The sequence below is a fragment of the Photinus pyralis genome, unplaced genomic scaffold (assembly GCF_008802855.1).
Source record: "Photinus pyralis isolate 1611_PpyrPB1 unplaced genomic scaffold, Ppyr1.3 Ppyr1.4_LG8, whole genome shotgun sequence".
NCBI lineage: Eukaryota > Metazoa > Arthropoda > Insecta > Coleoptera > Lampyridae > Photinus > Photinus pyralis.
The window spans coordinates 27,640,390-27,663,459 of NW_022170819.1; the positions used below are offsets into that span (position 1 = coordinate 27,640,390).

The 23,070-nt window shown below is 36.4% G+C and overlaps 1 protein-coding gene across 1 annotated transcript; it reads right to left on the reverse strand.

Moving 5' to 3' along the window:
* Positions 1-409: 409 nt before the first annotated feature.
* Positions 410-22,856, reverse strand: LOC116179503 (drebrin-like protein). The gene is made up of 4 exons (XM_031499298.1): positions 22,690-22,856; positions 22,573-22,623; positions 7,168-7,659; positions 410-704 (listed from the first exon to the last, which is right to left on the reverse strand). The coding sequence occupies exons 1-4, from the start codon at positions 22,854-22,856 to the stop codon at positions 410-412; spliced, it is 1,005 nt and encodes a 334-aa protein (XP_031355158.1).
* Between the last annotated feature and the right edge of the window lie 214 nt (positions 22,857-23,070).

The following is a 23,070-nucleotide window of genomic DNA, read 5'->3' on the forward strand; positions in this document are numbered from 1 at the left end:
TTCTAAAGGTTGCAGTTAATTTTGATCAAAACGGAAATGACTTGGCGGGAAAACAAGCGAGGGGGAGAAGTTGCAAAAAATAAAACGGGACAGATAAGCAATATTTCATTGTCAAGTTTTCCAGTACATTATGCCCGTTGCTCCATAACCGAGCCATACTGCTTTTGTGTCGTGGTTAATTTCCCGTTATGTTCTGAGAGTAATACGAGCTAAATGCAAATAAAATGCCTTCCAAAATCTATCGAAAACCGATATTTCAACGCGACATTTTCATTTACCCGGTTAATATTTATGTTGGCAAAATCCTTACTCTCTCTAAACCGTACGTCATATTCCATTTGAAAAGACCTAACGGAGAGTCGGTTTTTTTACGGCGAAGTTACGACTCACACTTAAGATGGAAAAGCACTTAGCGGAAAACGCCATCATTTTCGATGAACTTAAATAAGAGCTGGCTTACCGTAACTACATACGAAAGTCCATCCCACGTCATTCTGGCTACGGAGTCCTTCCTCTTGACGCTACTGCCGTTCCTGTATTCCGGCATACTGTCGGGTACGTCGCTTGGTCCTGGTAAAACGTCGGGTCGCCAGCCGGATACTCGCCCAGGAATCGGCTGTACGCCGGTAATTTCGGAGACGGCTCTTCGATGGGCCATACCACCCGACGATTGCCGATATTCCGCCTTAAGAGGTCCGTATGCTCTGGAAAAGTAAGTCAGTGTTAACACTAAGTTCAAACTTGTACAATATCAAGTCAAGAAACAAAATATCTAGCAAATTCTTGTTTTCTTTTACTCAATACGTAAACATCTGAAATTTTCAAAAACGGAACTCATTTAGATCCTGCAACCATATGGAATACCGGAATCCAGCATTATTTCACATTTACTTTTCGTTACCTGGATTTATACCGAAGTAAGGAAATTAGGGGAAGGGAAAAAAAAGGAAAAATTCTGGAAGGTTGATGTCAAGTGAGAGTATCGGTATTTCTATTTCATTTTTTTTAAATTTTGTTGTAAAGTTAGAACTTTTGGGACTTTTTAAATTAATTTAAACACTGTGTATCAACCGGCTGTCAAAATTTAGAAGTTCGCAATTACCAGGTGGAAAGTGGTTTTGTTACAATTTAAAAGAAGAAATTCGTTTGCAAGGCAAGGAACGTGCATTTATTTCTGCGTTTTTTATTTTCTATGAGGTTTGTTTCTTAATGGGTTTAGGAAACCTTTCGAGCCGAGATGTCATCGATATTTCGTGGCTAGTTAGTTACTTCTGGCAAGAAATCCTAAGAAGTAAGGCTCGTCAAAATGTTGTTACGTGGGTTAACAAACTCATTAATTTCGGGGCGACCTCCAATAAGATTTCTTTTTGAGAAAACATGGTGGACTTAATTATTACACGTGACAAGCGAATTAGGGAATTAATTAATGGGAATCGCGATATAGCAAGCGAGGCGACCAGTGTAAGTCCATTAAAAAATTTGTAATTGTTTCCCATTTAAGTATTGAACCGTATAAATCGCTTAAAGTTCGAGTCTTGTTTTAAAAAAAACCCAAGCAGGTTTAGTTCCTAAGAAAGATGTTTCGAAAAAATGGGGTTCCGTATTAAACGCGTTGCGTCTGTAATTTGTGATAGCGAATGCAATTTGTTACATACAAATCCATTAATTGTATGAGTATACAGGGTGCGTTCCGAAAGTAATGCAATTATTATAGTACTTGACGTCCTGTCGTTTCCACAGCTCGGAGAGCACTGAGGTCTGTTTTGCGCACCGCCCCACCAGGATCGGCGCGGGAAATTCATTTGCATTACTTTCGGAACGCACGATTGTACGAAAAAAAGAACTTGTCTTAACATTGCGATAAAGATAAAGATAACGAAAATTGTACACAATTATGGTTGCCACCTTTCCAAAATATTTTTGATCACCAGGGGCGTGCTGTATTCCAGTGGCGTAGCAAACTTGAGTCATTTTTTTAATGTAGATTTGGAAAGTACTTGAAAAGTATTTATTAACAAGCTCCTAGCGCGGTGTCTGTCCGCCTGTTCGTTAGCACGATATCTCGATAATGAATCGAGATTTCGCTGAAATTTTGTAGGTGGATTCCTTGTCAAATTTGTAGAAGCTCGTGAATTAGCAATGTATCCGTATCCTTATCCTTGAAGTTAAAAGTTTAATATGTTGTATAAAAAAGAAGTACTTTTCAAGTTCTTGCAAATCTGCATTAAAATGTGGGGTGTTCTATTAAAAAAAAACACACGTTTGATACGCCACTGGAATATACTGAAATTTAACATTTATGAATCTAAAATGTAAAAATGGATTGAATGTAAAAAAGTGAGTCTTGTTTTAAAGAGTTTGGTCAAAGTTTTGAATGTAATCAGTATGCATAACTGGCAGCTATTGAAGTGATTATGAGAGAAGAGTTGGAATTAATCAAGTTTTGCGTGTTTCACAAATCCTCCTTCTTTGAAATTTGACCGGCAGATAGGTTTATCCGAGGGTAACATGAAGAACCCTCTCTAAAAGGCTAAATTATAAATATTATAAACGATCCTTTTATGAAGGCTATTATTATAAATAATGTTTATTTTACATTGGAGTATGTAACGGTAGCTCTAAATTTGCGTTTAAATTTTTTCGTAGATTTAGGTAAAGTTGCAATTTTTGAGATTTCTAAGGGCAGAGCAGTTTAGGAAGGGTGCCAAAATCATGAGTTGGATTTTCTCCGACAATATGGACGATAAGTGAAACGACAAGCAAGATTTGTAAGCCGTGGTGGAAATCAACTAATCGCCTTTATTCTACTTGTTTCAATTCAGTAGAGCTTTGTTATCTTTTAAGAATGACGAAATAATGACACCAGATTCCGAAGAAATGAAGTGAACTTTTAATTAAGATTGTGGAAAATTTAGGGTTTCTTTCCCAATTTTTACCCGAATTTTTGACAGAAAACTGTTAGTAGTTTAAGGTTTCACTAAATTGTTTATTTGTTATTGAACGCTAATGCGGGGTGTGTAAAGCGAACTTATTAATAGTCCGCCTTAATTAGTAGAATTTTGTTATTAGTTTGATTTGTGTGTTAAAATAAACTTTGTGTTAAGTCATATAAATCGTGTGTTTATTCGAACCCTATAACGATCCAGATAGATGTCTCATGCTTAATTATGATTAATTTTGTGGATCCGTACTCAAAGTTTGTTTCAGATGTTTCCAAAATTTTTAAGTACTGTTTTTTGGAATTTAAGGAATTTGTTCGGGGCCGTTATTTTCCATAACATTTGGAATTTGAAGTCGGGATTGGAATTTCTTATTGTGCCGAGATTCAGATGGTCCTGGGAAATTTTTAATACGAGAGTTTAAGGTGTTTTGTGTATGGTTTATTTTGGGCGGGCTATTGCACACATCATTATTATTTGGCGCCCAACGTGGGGTATTGCATTTATTTTTTATGTGCCCTAATTTAGAGGGCCACCGCAATTTATTGCATATAGTTTGTCATTATAGAGCCCATCAGAGTTACACTTAGTAGTTTGTTAAAATCTGGGGAATCATAACATCATATAAATTTTGGCATGAATATATTTGAATTTTGCGGTGTTTGATTTTGCACCGAAGCTATTCGGCCAGGGAGAAGTCTGATCGAAAAAGTACGAATTGTTTTGGATTCTACGCACCAAAATTAATAAGAAAAAGTGTTGTTCCGAAAAATTTTGGTGCAGTCGATTTTTGGTAAAAAAGGAAGGTTATACACTGCCTTTTCTTGAGCCCCGAAAAAAAAATTGTCTCAGATCGATCCGGAAAAAAAAATTTTCTTATAGAATGTGGCCTGTAGAATCCATAATTTCAAACAGTTCCAAGATTGGGCTAGTAGTTCAAAAGTTACAGCCCTTTGAATTTTCTTTCGAAATTGGTTTCTAGTCTATAACTTTTGATTGAGAAGTCTGATCGAAAAAGTACGAATTGTTTTGGATTCTACGCACCAAAATAATAAGAAAAAGTGTTTTCCCGAGAAATTTTGGTGCAGTCGATTTTTGGAAAAAAGGAAGGTTATACACTGCCTTTTTTTGAGCCCCGAAAAAAAAATTGTCTCAGATCGACCCGGAAAAAAATATTTTCTTATAGAATGTGGCCTGTAGAATCCATAATTTGCAAACAGTTCCAAGATTGGGCTACTAGTTCAAAAGTTACAGCCCTTTGAATTTTTTTTCGAAATTGGTTTCTAGTCTATAACTTTTGATTGAGAAGTCTGATCGAAAAAGTACGAATTGATTTGGATTCTACGCACCCAAATTAATAAGAAAAAGTGTTTTCCCGAGAAATTTTGGTGTAGTCGATTTTTTGTAAAAAAGGAAGGTTATACACTGCCTTTTTTTGAGGCCCGCAAAAAAAATTGTCTCAGATCGACCCGGAAAAAAATTTTCTTATAGAATGTGGCCTGTAGAATCCATAATTTCAAACAGTTCCAAGATTGGGCTACTAGTTCAAAAGTTACAGCCCTTTGAATTTTTTTCGAAATTGGTTTCTAGTCTATAACTTTTGATTGAGAAGTCTGATCGAAAAAGTACGAATTGTTTTGGATTCTACGCACCAAAATTAATAAGAAAAAGTGTTTTCCCGAGAAATTTTGGTGCAGTCGATTTTTGGTAAAAAAGGAAGGTTATACACTGCCTTTTTTTGAGCCCCGAAAAAAAAATTGTCTCAGAATCGACCGGAAAAAAAATTTTCTTATAGAATGTGGCCTGTAGAATCCATAATTTCAAACAGTTCCAAGATTGGGCTACTAGTTCAAAAGTTACAGCCCTTTGAATTTTCTTTCGAAATTGGTTTCTAGTCTATAACTTTTGATTGAGAAGTCTAATCGAAAAAGTACGAATTGTTTTTGGATTCTACGCACCAAAATTAATAAGAAAAAGTGTTTTCCCGAGAAATTTTGGTGCAGTCGATTTTTGGTAAAAAAAGGAAGGTTATACACAGCCAGGTATTCGGCAAATGAAATTTTAGAAACTGACTTTTAGATAAATCTAGCGAAAATAAAAATACGGAAGCCAAAGCAACAATATTCAAATTAATTGATATGACAGCCAGATCTTTAATTGCTTTAAAAAGTTATTTTGCTTGCATAAAATTAGGCGCGCTTCAGAAGAGATTTTGTCATTTAAAAGTAGACAGGGAAAAACAATACACGTAAATCTCTATGTCTACTTCTTAATAAATATCACTGTAAAACTAACTGATTAAATTTTGGTCATTTGGACTTGCTGTCCGTCCGTCTGTCGCTCGTCGACTATATTCGTTTGAACAGTTTACGGAAGTTTAATGATGAAAGGAAGATAAAATGCAGCACCAAATTTAGGGGTGAATCGAACCATCCTTCTCTCCAATAAAATTTGAGGATTGTGTGATGAAAAAGGGACGACAAAAATGGAATCTTATCTGAGAAGAACAAACAAAATGGCATATAAATTCCGACATGTTCTTAATAAGTAAAATCTACGGTCCTCAATGATTAGGTAGAGAAGTACCTATTATAAAAAATACAGTATAAAAGTTAAAAACGGTAATGCAGATATAAATATTACACTTTGATTTTCCTATCTTTTTTATTTATTGGTATTCATATAAACGTTTCCCATTCTAAAAAGTAAGAATGGAAAACCGTACAAAGGAAAATTCTCGAATTTATTTCAGCATAAAACGCAAATCGTCTCTTAAGTGGAGAAACAATACGAAATAAAATATATTGAGCAATAAAGATTTTTATCTAACACCAATTTTTACATAACAAAACTTTTCTCCTAAACCCACTTTTAACAAACTCTATTGCTTTTCCTTTTTGTGTGTACAACGTTCTCATTTTTATTACTTCAGAATTTTTGCGAAAACCTTTTTTTCTGTGAAATCTAACCCTAATTTGACAATTGAACGGAGGACTGGTACACTCACAGGTGGAAAGTAAATGCAGAAGTACAATGCTCATCAACTGCTTCGACGCGTATATATCGCGTGGAAAACGCAATTACTTTATAGCCCTTGGCCACTGAACGACGCCATTTTAATTACCTACGGAGCCCGCTCTAGGTTATAACTAATAATGTTATCTATAATAGTGGAGATCTAGAACGATTTATTAACGAATCAACTATAAACTTGAAAAAGACATAAACTTTATTGCAACTAAACTCTACTACAAAGAGAGGCACTATAACATTTTATGCAAAAGGCACTTACATTTTAGAACAAGCAGACCTTAATTTCCGGAAACTGGGTGCCCGCATAATTGCAGAGATTTTTGATAAGTACGCTTAAGTAAGCAAAGTGAACTATTGTTTCAACAAGTCTACTGACCCATGAACAGTGTCCTAGAACTACCGTGGATAAATAGAGTGCCGAAGGTCCGCTTCCAGCATTTCAACTAAGTTGAAGTGAAAGTTTCGCGCACAAACTCTTAATAGAAACATTCGGAAAGGTAGTTATTACAACTAACTTTAAAGGCCCTGACATGCTTGGTAAACAGAACCCTTCCTTGTATAATAATTATTCCTCCTCCAGGTGTTATTTCTCGTTGCCTTCTGAAGAAGTAATAAAACAAGTATAAAAGGGCCATGGATTTGAAATGTCTATACACCTCCTTCAACCAGTCAAGGGAATGGTTGTTCTACGAACATTATCATCTACTGACATTGTTGTAAGAGATACTGCACGCTTGTTTATTTAACATTAAAGGATGCGTATTTTTAAGAAAAATCATCGTAAATTATATTTGCTGAAAGCTAAAATTATCAATAAAAATTTGGTTACGTATGTTCTTAAAGAGATCAATATCTGAGCAAATTAAGGCCGTTTGTATTGCATGTATTTTACAATTTATGAACTTTTCAAATCGCTTCGTTCAAATTTCAAGAAAGAAATTCTCTAAATTAATGGGTCCATTTTGATTATTTAGAAGGTGAATTGTGGGCACATTGGGCGCTATATTATTATTAGGTATGATATTGAGTTATTGGTAGTTAACGATCGGAGATTTTGGAGAAATCTTTTTGTTCCAAAATCTGTAAAATCTGGAGCGAAGCAAGAATTTGCATTTTCACGTTGCCTCCTTTTAAAAACAAGGTAGGCTACCTGCCACCAAGATGTCATGGACTTAAGAAAATTAGATGAACATACCTTGAAGCCAGTCTTTTTCTCCTATCCAACCATCTCAACTGTTGATCGTTTTGCTTACTTTCATCGACGCCGAAAAAATTCGCCGTCTCCTTTTTGACAAAGTTCTTAATGGCCTCCTTCCTCGACGTCGACCTCACGAGCTTCGGCCGGTTCGGCAACCGTTCGCTTTGGCTATAATCAAGTCTATGTTCAGTCTGCGGTAAGGCCCTGTATCTTTCCGGCGGCGAGGCCGGTAGCGACACGGTCCGCGGAACGGTCGCCGATTGTTTTGGAGGCGATGGCGGTTGTGACTGCTGCGGCGTGTGCCGGAGTTCGACATTGTCCTGCTCGACGACATCAGTCTCGGCGGTCGACGGGGGCGTTGGAGATTTCGTGGGCGCCACTTGCGGCGATTGCTGTTGCTGACTTACAGGTTGCTGCGGCGACGGCTGCTGAAGTTGCGGAGGCTGTTGCGTTTGTTGCTGCGGCGGTTGCGGCGTTGGCGTTGATCTCCTACAAGGAATGAGAATTGTTAGAGGATCAATCAACTTCTTAGTCAAATAAAAAAATTCATCTCATTCCGAAAATGGAAATGTAATCGTGTTAGCGTTCCTTAAAGTTCATAAAAATTGAATTCGACAATAATTTTAGAACAGAACAGTTCTTAAATGAAGTGCTTAATTGGAGCGCTTTGGTAATTACTTATGATAACATTTTTTAAAAGAAAATTCTGAGATTTAATTTTCACGCTTTCAGAATAATAAGGATAAGCACTGAAGAAATCTTTTGTTTTACTAAATTTAATAATGGAAGTTCTTAACGGCGTTGCGTAATTCACTTATTTTTTTACTCTGAGAAGTGGAACGTACGTTTGAAATCCGAGGTTTTCTTTTTCGCACTTTTATTAGGTACTAGTAAAATTCGGCTGTAGGGCCATAGACGTTTCAAAATATAGAGAAGCTGGTGACTACTATAAGACGCTTATGATGAGATGTGATTGATATCGAATCTCAAATATAGGCTTGGAATGCTCGAACGAGGGTCAAAATTACCGATCCCCGAGAAGGGCCGCGCTGACCTAAACTCTTCAGTTTAGAATCTATGTGCCGTATGAGTTGCGATTCACTAATATCCGCATATTCGATTTGTTAACGTAGCCATGTTCCTTTAACAAAAGGTAACCAAAGATAATACCACACGTACAGCTACCTTGTTTTGTTACCCAGTATCCCAACCAGTTCTTTGTTTAAAAACTTGCCTTGAACCTGTTTTGATATATATTTTGTGAATGTTATTTATATTTATCATGCTTTTTACCAACTTTCGAAGCTATCCAGTAATAAAATCAATTCATTTTTGTACGTTTGGAGAAAAACGCAATAATTTCGGGTTTATTTTGCTAACATGTATATAAATAGGCAGTAAACAGAAATGTTTGATGTTTGATATCAACAGAAAGAAATTAATTAACGCTCAACGAATCATTTTCTCCATAAGAATTACCTACTGAATATACGTTTTATTAAAGGCAATATATATCTGAGTTTAATTAAAACGAATTTTAGTAAGAAATCGCCGAAGTGAAAATTTACGATAACGAAATGAGAACGATTTTGAATGAACTTGACTAGAAACTTCATCATTTCCACAACTCATCTTAAAATACTAATAAATCTTGAGCTGTATAATTAGGGTCAATGTAAAAGCGCCATAGGAGACTTTTCTTCTTTTATTTTCTCGTTTGCTAATTGCAGCGAACGATTTATGCATTAAATTCGTCTTAGGCAACACTGTAAAGTAAAAAATAATATTTTTGTTTAAATCTTCCTGCGATTGTGCATCATTTTGATACTATCAATAATTAAAACTTTAATAATGTGTTGGGGGAAGAAAGTGGTAGAGATAACTATATTATAAACTAAAATTTAAAATTTATTAAGTAAATTTGGGGGATTATTTACGAAATTAATAGAAAATCAGTTCGTTTTATTTGAATTTGTATTTCAGTGTTTGTTTTTCCTTTTAGAATTTTTTGTAATTGCGTAGTTTTCGATTGAATTTATTTCCCGTTTAGATACGATGTTTTAATTAAGACAAATCTGGTTAAGTGTGCGTACCTTTTATAAAGGTTTTTATTTATTCTTAGGAGCAACAGTTAATTAATTTGAAAGAAATGAACATTTGGTGAAGATAAAAGATATAGTGGTACGATTAATTGCGCGTGTCATGTGAAGATGGGGGGACGTTCGGCGCGTTTCATCGTGGCTGGGTCGATTTGAAAATTCAGGAGAAAGGAGCTTGTTTTATGGTAGAAGTGATAAATACTGGAATCAACGTAAAGACGAGGCCGATGGTTTCATGACGGTTGAAGAGCGTGTACATCTTTTTCGGTCAGTCGGCCCTACTTGTGTAGTTCAAGACGCAGTTCGTCATTTTTATAATAAATGTGTGCAGAAACAAGTTAACCAAAGTGGTGTTGTCCGATTACGGAAAAAGTCTGGTCGAGTTGAAAAAGCAAGCAGTGGTAGTACAGCGAGACGTTTTGCTAAGGTTCTTTCCTTATTAAAGGTTTCTACCGTCTGAACAGCCACCGAGAATTTGTCTAGCCAGTTTTGTTATAAATAATTTTTATGTGAGTTAAGTGCGACTAGATTATTTGGGTTATTTAATTTAAATTTAAATTTTTGAATTTTAAATGTTGACTGCCTGCGTGACGGACCGATGGACAGAAAGTCCAAAATCGGGGTCGCTCGTTAATAAAGGTGTTCGAAATCGCGAAAGGTTAGGGGAGATAGTGGGATAAGCGATTTATTCGAAGAGTTCGACGGGGTGTGAGGATAGGCAACACACTATGCGAGATCCATTACTGTTAGTAAGTTGGGGGAATTTCACACGGAAGTGACTGAGGGGGGCGCCTCCGAGCTGCCGAGGCTGGCAAGCCCCTAACGCAGTCGGGGATCAGTGTAGGGGGTAAAACGAGAAAATACGCACAAAAGGAAGAGTAATTCGGAGCATTTAAAAAGAATAATGAAGATAAGATCACCGGAACAAAGGAAAGGGGGGCGAAAAAGAAGAGAATGGCAGAATAAGGAAAAAAAGAACTGATGAAAGGACAGCAAAATTAGATGAAGAAAATGAGAGAAAGGGAGGAGAAGATAAGGAACAATATGACATTATAAGTAGTAAAGAAGGAAAATGAAACGGAGGCTAAAAGAAACCTCCAATTAGAGATAAAAGTAAACGCAGTACGGTCTTAGTAGGATAGGGTAGTAGTCGCGGAGAAACGAACAACAGAAGAAAGGAGCAAAATTAAATAAAAATGGAGATGAGTAACATGAAACTGATGTTCTGGAATATCGCGGGGGTAACAAGTAAATATGACCAATTCTTGGAGCTTATAAGAGGATACGATGCCGTGAGGATGGTGGAATCGTGGATAAAAGAAAAGAACTGGGAGAAAATAACACAGGATAACAAGGGGGGGGGGAGAGAAAATTCCAGCGCTATTTCGCCCTAAACACCAACAATAATGTCGGTACAACTGATATGTAAGAATATCTAAAATTTATTAAGTAAATCTGGGGAATTATTTACGACATAAATTCATTTGAATTTGTATTTCAGTGTTGTTTTCCCTTTTAGAATTGTTTGTAATTGCATAGTTTTCGGTTCAATTTATTGCGTTTTTAAATGGTTCAATTTAGATATCAGGTTTATCTGGTCAAGTTTGCGTACTTTATAAAAGGTTTTTATGTATTCGTTGGGAGTTAGTTTCAAATAAATGGATATCTGGTGCTGATAAGGTGTTACGAATAATTTCGCATGTCACGTGAAGAGGAAGGGACGTTCGGCGCGTTTCGTCGTGGATGGCGTTTAGCTGAATGTGATTGGCGATTGATTTAAAAATTTAGGAGGAAGGAGTTTGTTTTATGGTGGAAGTGGTAAATATTGGATCAACGTAAAAACGAGGCTGCTGGTTTATCGACGGATGAAGAGCGTGTAAATCTAATTTTCGGGCAGTTTGTTTAGTTCAAGACGCAGTTTGTCATTTTTATAATAAATTTGTGTAAAAGTAAGTTAAGCAAAGTGGCGTAAGAAGTTTCACGCGTGTTGTCCAATTACGGAAAACGTCTCGTCCAGTTTCTACCGTCCGCACAGCCACTGAGAATTTATCATCTTATTCTACAAGTTAGTTTTGTTTGTCATCTTGTGTTATAACACCTAAGGAAATTCCCATCCCTCCCACAGATGAAACATTCTCACCTCAGCCCAGGTTCGAACACCCGACCTTCCGGCTATGTAACCCAATGCTCTGCCACTAAAACACATAAATAAATAAACAATTGCTTGTTTTCTAGGAATGAATTCAAAGAAGGTAGGTAGGTTTATGTATCCAAGTGGGAGTAATAAAAACAGAGAAGGATTTTTGGAAGATGATAACTGATTATACACTCACATTTTATTTACACGGCGCTTCCCCCTCGATCTTTCGTCCTTAATTTTATAATCTAATAAACGACTTGACTAGTCTAAGCACCAAAAACTTCATACGCGTTTTTTTCCAATAAAATACTACAACAAAGTAATAGCAACGTTTTTAATGATGTAGGCTTGTCAGTAAAAGTAAAAAAGTAACCTTTTACAAACTGTCTAAATAATGCTATATAAAAATGAGAGAAACTATCAATGCAATTATTGATTTGACTTAGTTTAAATCATTCTTGTGGATACAATCTTCCATTTAGTCAGCCCGAGAGATCAAATTGATCATCTATAAAGAAATATTGGTATTGTAGAAAACAATACTCATATTTTAGCAATTTTGGGAGCTGACTAAACTCCCACATACTATAACCAATCTATTTTTTTAAATACTTCGTTACTTATTTTCCACATTTTTTAAGTTAGGAAAACTTGGTCAGTAACAGTGTTATTCATTAAGAAGTAGACATAGGGGAGTATGAGAATTTTTTTACTATGTCTACTTTTAACTGACAAAATCTCTTCTGACGGGCGCCTAATTTTATGCAGCCAAAATAACTTTTTAAAGCAAATGAATATCTGGCTGTCACATTAATTACGTTGAATATTGTGGCTTTCGGTTTCGTTTTTATTTCCGTTGATATTGCTAATTGGTATAGTGCCGGTAACAGTTTAAGGAGCATAAAAGATTTATTTTCTGGTAATCTAAAACAATATTAATAAGACAGGTATTAATTTAATTTTAATTTTATCCCTCTCTTGTTTTGGGCCCTCAACAGGCATGCGCCCAATTACAGAGTGACCCGCATAATGCTATTTAGAGGTGTCTCTGCAGAAGGTCTTAAGTTGGTCTATACTACTCCGGTATTTACCTTACGAATTAGGAAAACTGCAGGAAAACCTAATTCGGAGTAGCCGGTAGAATGCTCGGAACTGGTCTAAGGTAATTTCCATCTCCGCCACAGATGAAAAATTCACCTCAACCCAGGTTCGAACACCCGACCTCCGGATTTATAACCCAATGCTCTACCACTGAGCCATAAATCCCTATTGTTATTTTAGATTCAAAAAATTAGGCGCTCTTCAGAAGAGATTTTGTGTTTTAAAAGTATAGACATAGAGAAAAACACACGTAAATCCCTATGTCTACGTCTTAATAAATATCACTGTATATTGATAACTATAGTCAGTTTAATTTAAATTATGTAAGCAGATAACACAAAGGAGTATTTCCATGGAGAAAGCAGTATGTTGTGAATCAACTTCTAAAGACCAAGGAAGGTTCGAAGAAAATTGCTATGCCAATTTTCTCCTGTTTATTTGATCTGGAGCCCGACGTGGGGCTTTGTGTGCATATCCCGATGCAGACGTGTGTGATCGTATAATTCTTTTAGGGTAAAATATGAGGTGCGAATTTACAGTGGGAGCTACACGAAAATCACAATGTCATGCCATCATACTCGCTGTACGATGAATAGACACGTAACCAAAGAATATTTTATTCTTTGACGTAACTGAGATCGAAGATAGGAAAATCGTAAGCACCAAATAAATAACACGATTTGTGTGTGCCGATAACACGACGACATAAATCTACGGTGACAACTCACTTTTTCCAGACTTTCCCCGCTTTTTTTTTCTTCCATGCAGATTATCTTTTTCTACTCGACTCTCGCGAGCCGTTATAAATTTCATCCTTCCTCCGTGTATTATGTAGTAGGTAAATATATGCATTTTCCGCGTGAATTTTGCTAATTAACTCCAAACGTCACAAGTTTTCCTCGCAGAAGTTGTTTCCCAAACTGTACAATAACAAATTTCGTCGTAAATGATCGGCGAACTGCTACGGGGATGATCTCTCTTCTCGTAATTAGTTTATATTGTTCTAAATGCGTCTTCTCGCTCATTCATCTACGAAATTTAATTAATTACGTCGCAATTGTTGTTTTTGATGTTGTGAAAGTTGGAAAACGACGCGCACGCTTCATATTCGCGCTTTCAAAGAGACATCAAATTTAATAACGACCTGAAGGTTCCGATAAAACGTCGACTAAAAACTAGCGCTTTGTCGAGATGTCGTTGGCAGATGTTTTATTACAATTTTCTCCTGTTGTCATTTTTAGGTACGTTCGAGGGAGCTTTTTCGCAGACCTTAATAATGAAATTCTTAGCGTGTTTACTAATGCTCATGGTATCGCTAGATCCTGAGTGGAAAAGCCATTGCCATCCTTCGGGTTGCGCGGAAAAACGGTAACTAATCTTTCAATTACCGAATACATAAAACATGAATCTCTGTTAGTAGTATTCACTGTCTCTATTAACTGCAGCAATAAACGATTGGTCAATTGCCACGAAACACTTTTTTTTTGTTAAGTTTGATACGGCTGGAAAAGTTATTAGGGTCACCTGACTTTTTTTAATTGCAGTAAGGGATAGGCGGTAATTTCCGTGGAAACAAATAGTTAATTACCTGTCAGCTAAAATGAGCTACAATATGATAGATCGGCTCTTAAAGTTAGAACTTTGAATTCGGGTAGTAGGTATTCTCCACCTTCATTTTAGTTTAAATGCCCTGCAAATTAACTGACGGTAGCAAGAAAGTTCGATCCTAAAATGATTTTATGCCAGGAAACGATTGCGCCGTATCCTCCAAGATTTTATGAAAAAAATCAAGCTTGTGCAGAAATGTTATAAGCCAAAGGAATTATGTTCCTCCCAATTTTCTTCTGTGACAAACATTCTTTCACTTTTTTCCTCGAAACTTATAACCCTACGCTGTCCTTAGCTCCTTACCTTCTCCTTTAATATGTAATTTGATGTCCTACCATTTAATCTCAGTATCCACTTCTAATACCTTTTTGGTATTCCTCCTAGTTTATCCTATTCCTTCCACCCCCATATCTTCCTTACGTACATCAGCACCCCTCTCACAATTGCATCAAAAATTTTGTTTACCCTTTAGATTTCATTTCATGTTTTGGTATATCTCTTAATTTAATTATTTTCTTTTTTTTTTGTTATTCAGGGATTTTTGCCTACTACTATATTCACACTGTATTTTTCTCATAAGTTTAGAATTTCGTTTCATTTTCTTTATACTATTGTGTACTGTATTAATTTGTTGTTGTCTTGTAATTGGAATATGTTTTTCTTCTATTGGACATTAAATATTATCAAAGAGGAATTTTTTATTCCGAATTTGATTTCCCACACCTGTCTCATCACCAACGCCCTTTTTTCTTAGTTCCCTTATTTGAGCATTTGTTCCATTATTTCTTTACATCTGGTACTCTAATAAAATTATTTGATTTTAAACATTCCTTTTCGGAACATATATCGGTGACTATTGCTTCTGCTTTAAAAATGCTTGGCTTTATTATCAGAAATTGTCGTGATTTTTCCAATATTTTTGCTATAAAATCTCTATATGCTGCTTATGTGCGATCCAAACTAGAGTATGGTTCTCTTATTTGGTATCCTTACTATGACTGCCATAAAACAATCCTGGAAGCAGTGCAGCGTAAGTTTCTGAAGTTTTTATCGTTTAAATTGGACAGAGTTTATCCCGCAATTGGTACTGATCATCAACTACTGTTATCTCGATTTCAGGTACATTCCTTAGAAGTTCGCAGAACTCTGTCAAGCCTTAACTTTCTCTTCAATTTGTTACACAATAACCTAGATTGTCCATCTCTTTTTTCCCTTATTCGGTTTCATGTGCCACGTTCTTCGGCTCGTAATGTATATACTTTCAATTGTGCTAAGGCCAATACAAACTTACTTTGTAAATCACCTATATTTGTTATGGTAAGCAACTTTAACAAAATTGCTAATATGTGTGACATTAACACTTGCTCAGTATCTGATCTTAAAAGATTGATGGAATATTTTTAATCTTATTTTTAATCTTGTTTAAGTTTAATATCATTTAATTTGGTTTTTATTAGGTTAGCGGTTAAGATATTAGTATATTTAGTTATTGTGCTTTCTTAGATTAGTAATTGTCCTATAATTGGAATTTGATTCTGTTGGGCAATAAATCATATTATTATTATTATCGGTGTTTCTTGTGAGAACTCAGGTCTAGCCTGGTTAACTAATCGCACGGATTAAAATCAAGTAACGATTAGTGTCTGTGTCTAGTGAAGTTATGTAGGGTTCTAAAGAAAAATAAAAAATAAAATAAATATTCACACACTCACATTGGAAATCTAGAGATAGTATGTAATTCATACTTACCAACATAGCCATTAATGGCCCCAATAGTCAACGCTATCAGGAAAGAAGAAAACAAAACAAAAATATCATTATAATAATTCCTGTAATTTTATTAAATAGAGTTTATTGTGTAAGTGTTCCTTTGGCTTTGCGTTTGGGTTGAATACGAGTGGGTTGTGATAACGTGGTGTGTTTATGTGAAGAAGGAGTTTTGTGTTTTTTAATTGTATTTATGGTGTTTCTTTGTTCCTGAGGTCGTATTTGTGAGGTTGTTTGGGTTTTTGGTGGAGATATTGCAGTATTTTGTGAGCCTGTGGTGCTGTTAAGGTTTTTGCGCTTCGGTTGTATACGAGTGGGTTGTGACAATGTGGTGTGTTTCTGTGAAGAAGGAGTTATGTGTTTTTTAAGTGTGCTAGGGCGTGTAATTTTATTGGGTGGACCTGTCTTTGTAGTGCATGTTGCGTTACTTGTATTTATGGTGTTTCTTTGTTCTTGACGTTGTATTTGTGTGGTTGCTTGGGTTTTTGGTGGGGGTATTACAGTATGTTGTGAGCATGTAGTTCTGTTAAGGTTTTCACGTTTCGGCTGAATCCGAGTTGGTTGTGATAATGTGGTGTGTTTCTGTGAAGAAGGAGTTTTGTGTTTTTTAATTGTGCTAGGACGTGTAACTTTATTGGGTGGACCTATCTTTGTAGTGCAAGTTGCGTTACTTGTATTTGTGGTGTTTCTTTGTTCTTGAGGTTGTATTTGTGTGGTTGCTTGGGTTTTTGGTGGAGATATTGCAGTATTTTGTAAGCTAGTAGTGCTGTCAAGGTTTTTGCGTTTGGGTTGTATACGAGTGGGTTGTTTCTGAGAAGAAGGAGTATTGCGTTTTTTAACTGTGCTAGGACGTGTAACTTTATTGGGTGGACCTGTCTTTGTAGTGCATGTTGCGTTACTTGTATTTATGGTGTTTCTTTGTTCTTGAGGTTTTATTTGTGTGGTTGCTTGGGTTTTTGGTGGAGATATTACAGTATGTTGTGAGCGTGTAGTTCTGTTAAGGTTTTCGCGTTTCGGTTGAATACGAGTGGGTTGTGATAACGTGGTGTGTTTATGTGAAGAAGGAGTTTTGTGTTTTTTATTATTTATTATTATATTATTATTATTATTATTATTATTATTAAAAGTATTTAAAAACTCTTACTTTCTCTATTTTTCCTCCCTTCATTTCCATTCTACCTCCTCCTTTCAGATCTCATCATCTCCGATGTTTCATTAGTCATTACATTCTATTTGTTGTCCAATTCCTCTCCATTCTTCCCATCATTCCATTTCCGCTTAATAATTTCTCCATATACATACAGTGACTTACTACAATAGAAAGTTCCGCTTCAATTACAGATGATGCAACTGATGCGACACTGGAATCTGTCAGACACTTTCCTTGCTGAAATTATAAGTAGGTGGCTAAAGACTATACAGGGTGGCCCATTGAAAACAGTCAATGCCAATTTTTCCCACTTAACGACAGTTTTGCCAGAAGCGCTCGAACACGTCAATTTCAGTTTTGAGGGGGATACCTAAATTAAGTAATACTACTTACATAACTTAAACTCTGAGAAGGAGGTGAATTGCATCCCAACAATTTTAAATGGGAAGGGGTAGTAAATGTTAGATAGGTCGAAAGAAATGTTCATTATGTTTCCAGAACTGTTTTTATTTTTCGAATCCGATCAGTAGTTCCAGAGAAAACTCGATTTAGATGGATTTACAGAGCCGTTTTAAATGTTTATTAAGTAGGCGTTGAAGTTGAAATAATTGAGAGCTTGTGTCAGAAAAGAACATCTGACATAAGTGCAATAAGTGCACAAGCAATGAAGCGAATTTGTGAATTAAAAAAAAATCGAAACAATTTCCACCCTTTGCGCTATAGTGTAAACCATCATTGTTTTTGAATTTACCACAAAATTAAACAATAAGTTAATTTAAGTTTAACACACTCACACATTCGCTTCATCGCTTGTTCACTTATTGCACTTCTGTCAAATGTTCTTTTCTGACACAAGCTCTCAATTATTTCAACTTCAACGCCTACTTAATAAACATTTAAAACAGCTCTGCAAATCCATCTAAATCGAGTTTTCTGTGGAACTACTGAACGGATTTAAAAAATAAAAACAGTTCGGTTCGGAAAACATTATGAACATTCCTTTCGACCTATCTAACATTTACTACCCCTCCCATTTAAAATTGTTGGGGTGCAATTCACCCCCTTCTTATGGTTAAAGTTCTGTAAGTAGTATTACTTAATTTAGTTACCATATAATTCCTTGATTCAGTCCTTTAGTTTATTGTTTCCATCTTTCATCATTTTCCATACTCTTCTCTTGAAATTTCGTCCCCTTCCACTTGTTCTGTTTTCCCTTTTCCTATGTTTATTAATTATACAAGGTGACACTTTTAAAACTTTCAATGGGCGATATCGTTTTTTATATTAGAGGTATCACAAAATGGCCAAAACAGTTTCGGTAGAATCAAGGGGGAAGCAAAATGGTCGTATAAAGAAGGAACCAATTTCAACCTCGTATCCCCGCCAGCCCCATGCCTAAATTTTGAATTGTGACATATCACTTGTGATACATCATTGGAAAGCTCTTAAAAATGCTTTTCAGAAATACCAACACTGGTGCATTTAAACTGCCCATTCACAATTTATGTAATAAAAATGAGTAATTTGAGTATTTGATGAATTTGTCAGTGTTTGAAATAAACAAAAATTTCTTAGATCTAGTGATGCTTTGGAAAAACAATGACAGCAATTTTTAGTAGGTAAATAATAATTTTCTATTGCTTTATTATTTTGTTGATCGGTTATTATTATTTTAGTCTCGTTTTTAGTATTTCTTGGCAAGAAAATTACAAATTTTGAATTTAACTAAAGATTTCATAATGGTGTACACGTTAGCCGAAAGAGTTGAAATTATTTTCATCTATGGTTCTGAAGCGCGATCTGCATTTAGAACAGCAGCTGTTTTTAATGCCCGACACCCAGAACGACGTGTCAGTCACACTTATGTTGCAATGTTAGTGACTAAATTTGAAGAAACTGGGTCAGTGGAAAATAAGAAAAGAGACGGACCAAGAATAATGGATGAAGCTACTCAGATTGAAGTTTTAGGTCATTTTGGTGCAAACCCAACATCATCTATTCGAAAAGCAGCGACTATGACCGGACTTTCGCGAGAAACTGTACGACGAACTCTTAAGGTGCACAAATTCTACCCTTATAAGATGCAGATTGTACAGGAACTAACCGAAGACGACTCCGATCGAAGAATCCAATTTTGTGAAATAATGACCGAGAATATTCAAAATAATCCGGAACTGGTGAAAAACATTTGTTTTATTGATGAATGTACATTCTTTTTAAATGGAAATGTGAACAAACATAACTGCCGGTATTGGGACGATAAAAATCATCATCTTTTTCGCGAGGGGCATACTCAACGGCCCCAAAAAATTTACGTCTGGGCAGGTATCTTAGGTGATAGCATTATTGGTCCTCTGTTTATCGAAGGAAATTTAACTGGATATACTTACCTAAACATGCTACAAAATACCGTCGAGCCTCTCATCACTCATGAAATAGAGAATCAAATAAATCCAATTGACGGCAACATGAATTTGATTGAAGATTTCATACATTTTCAACAAGATGGGGCTCCTCCTCATTACTCTATGGCTGTTCGTGAATTTTTAGATGAGAAATTTCCGGGACAGTGGATAGGACGAAGAGGTCATATAGAATGGCCAGCACGATCTCCAGATCTGACACCATTGGATTTCTTTCTTTGGGGTCATTTAAAATCGGTTGTGTACAAAACTGAACCAGCTTCCATAAATGATCTTCGCTACTGGATAGTCAGGGAGTGCCGTTCACTTTCCAGGGAAGTGTTTAAAAATGTTAGAAATGAATTTGAAAACCGTTTGTGGTATTGTTTAGAACAAAACGGTGAACATTTTATTAAATAAAAGTTGTTTATTTGCGGAGTTCAAATTTTAGTGTAATAAATTCTGAATGGGCAGTTTAAATGTACCAGTGTTGGTATTTCTGAAAAGCATTTTTTAAGAGCTTTCCAATGATGTACACAAGTGATACGTCACAATTCAAAATTTAGGCATGGGGGTGGCGGGGGGTACGAGGTAGAAGTTGGTTCCTTCTTTATACGACCATTTTGCTTCCCCCTCGATTCTACCGAAACGGTTTTGGCCATTTTGTGATACCTCTAATATAAAAAACTATATCGCCCATTGAAAGTTAAAAAAGTGTCACCCTGTATAATTATGCTATCTCTCACCTGGGGAGAAATGCGAGCAAGGGTTACTTGCGTCCGTAGCGGCCCCCAGAATTCGGATCGGAGGGAGGCCGGGTGATAACCGAGACAAACATACTGACTAGGCTAGGTGGAATGCCACGGGAAACCACCACCGAATCTTTCCTCAGGAACAACTTTACAATGGAAATGGCGTATTAAAAAATAAGAGAATCCCAGGTGGGGAGGGCCAATGGTCCAGAGTCCCACACTGCTGTACACGCGGCAGTGCGCCCTCTCTGGGGAGGGCAAAAAACGCCTAAGGAACACCTTCTACGAGTCGGAGCATGGAATGCGAGGAGGATAGGTAGATTAGAAAACTTAAAAATGAAAATGGTAAGGTTAGATTTAGATATTGTCGGGCTAAATGAAAGTAAGTGGAAAGAACAGGGTGACTTTTGATCAGCTAAACAAGAAGTTAGGCACTAGAATTAAAAGCTGCAAGATAGTTAGTGATAGGAGCATTGTAGTTAGAAACCTTCGATACGATAGCGGTTCAGGTTTATATGCCAACTTCTGGGCACGAAGATGAAGAGATAGAGTAGGTATACGAAGAGCTACAAACTGCGTTAAAGGGAGTTAAGGAAGAGGAGAATTTAATTATAACAAGAGACTGGAACGCGGTAGTAGGAGAAGGTAGGGAGGACAACATAGTAGGACCGTATGGTACAATTTTGCGAAGATTAGATTAACTAACACACGGTTTAACAACCATAGGCGTAGATGTACCTAAGAAAAAAGGCAGGGTAGATTTAGAAAAGTTAAAGGTTAAAGGTTAAAGATTATAGGTAATAGTAGAGAAACGAACCATGTAGAGGAGGTTTGGTCAGAGATTAGATCAGGACTGAGGAAGGTATGTAGCTGGAGATGTGTTAGGAGTAAAAACAAGGGGTCGCAGAGGAAATTTTAGAACTAATGGACCAAAGGAAAAAATATAAGAACGCATCAACTCAGCAAGGTAGGGATAAATATAAAAAATTAAAAAACAAGGTAGATAGGGAATGTTAGATAGCAAAAGAACAGTGGCTCGAGGGGAAATGCGAAGCAATAGAACGAATATATAGAGCGGAAGGACCGTTAGCAGAATTAGAGCAACCAAACATCACACAGGAAGAACAGGATTTAGCATACTTAGGGCAGAGTTCGATAAAGCTATAAAGGACCTTAAAGTAGGGAAAGCAACAGGAGCAGTATCGGCAGAATTAAGGGACCAAGGTGCAGGATAGACTCTACTAACAAATAGGAATAATAGGATATACGAGACCGGGCAGATGCCGAGTGACTTTCAAAAAAATAGGTTGATTATGATCCCGAAGAAAGCAGGCGCAGAAAAATGCGAACAGGGGAGAAGATCGAAGGGAGGCTGGCAGATGACCAGTTCGGGTTTAGAAAAAGTAGTGGCACGCTTAAGACAAGGAGGAAAGGTTAAGAGGAGGAAAAACAACTTTCGTGGATTTGGAAAAAGTATTTGATAGAGTCAATTGGAACAGTTTATTTAGGATAATGAAAGAGGCAGGGATCGCATACTAGTGTAAAGATAGGAGGGTCATTTACAACCTCTACAAGCAACAGAGAGCGGTGATTGATTAACGTAGAGGGTGAAGAGGCGGCAATATTTAACCTTTACATAGAGGAAGCCATAGAGTAAAGCAGGGATTTAACTTAGGGGTCAAAAGTGCAGGGCGAAAGAACACATATGCTGAGATACGCGGATGACAGTAATACTAGCAGAAAGGGAAAGTGATCTAGAAACAGGAATACTATCTAGAGACTATTATACAGAATGAAAATGAACAAGGAAAAAACAAAAGTAATGAAATGCGCGAAAAGAGAGGATAGGAAAAGGATAAAGATCCGAAGAGGAAACGACACTTTAAAGGAATTTTGCTATTAGTAAGGTTACACAAGATAATCGTAGAAAGGAAGATATAAAATAGCGCAGGCTAAGAAAGCATTTGAACAAAAGAGGGACCTGCTAAGTTCCGCGATAAATATAGATTTTAGGATAAAGGCTACTCAAATCGTACATATGGAAGGAGTGTAGCTCTAAGGGTGCGAAACCTGGACCATAGGTAGGGAAGACAAAAGGAGGATAGAAGCATTCGAAATGTGATGCTATAGAAGGATAATGATTAGCCGGATGGACAGGGTAACAAACGAAGCAGTTTTGGAGCTAGTACAGGAAAATAGGGACCAAGTTCAAATACAAGTGGCGCGTGTTAATAATACGATGGTAACGAGAGTTTAAATGAGTCGTTTTAATCCGTTGTTAATAAAGAGCGTGTTAAATCAAAATTATCTCAAGGTTAGATTAGATTAGAACACGTCTCTTGTGTTGTGTATTAATTTTTTTTAATGCATTTGACTCGATTACCTGATTTTCATTGTGCAACTCGAGATGTGTATTTCTCTTGCATTTTCTTGTCTGTAAAATATCTCTTTTATTCTTGTCTTTTCTTACGCACAAAGCTCTTCGTTTTCTTCAAATTACCTTCTCGATTGTGTCTCAGGTACGAACGCATAAAAGAATCGACAACGTTCTGTTGGAGTTCTATTCACTACACACAGCTCGAACCGACTGACCGAGAGTAATGCATGTCCGGTTATCGGGTGACATAACGTGACGTCACAGTAATGCGTTATGATTACCTGTCCCATTTTGTAGCGGTAAATTGAAATTTTTTACTGTCATTTGCTGTGTCATTTTCAATATACAGAGTGTAATGATAGTTATATGCAGGGTATTTGTGATCGATGTTTTTGTACCAGGTCATTAACTAGTCACTCATTTTGTTTCGATGAGACTAAATTGACTAGTGTGTCGGTATATTTGGAATTAAATATACAGGGTGTAATGACAGTTATACATAGG

What these genes read in the sequence shown, in the direction of transcription:
- LOC116179503 (XM_031499298.1), bottom strand. Translation starts at nt 22,856, where the DNA reads ATGGGACAGGTAATCATAACGCATTACTGTGACGTCACGTTATGTCAC. An exon ending in CCTGAGACACAATCGAGAAG is followed by an intron (nt 22,624 to 22,689) that starts GTAATTTGAAGA and finishes GATATTTTACAG; the next exon opens with ACAAGAAAATGCAAGAGAAA. An exon ending in AGTTGCACAATGAAAATCAG is followed by an intron (nt 7,660 to 22,572) that starts GTAATCGAGTCA and finishes CATTCCTTGTAG; the next exon opens with GAGATCAACGCCAACGCCGC.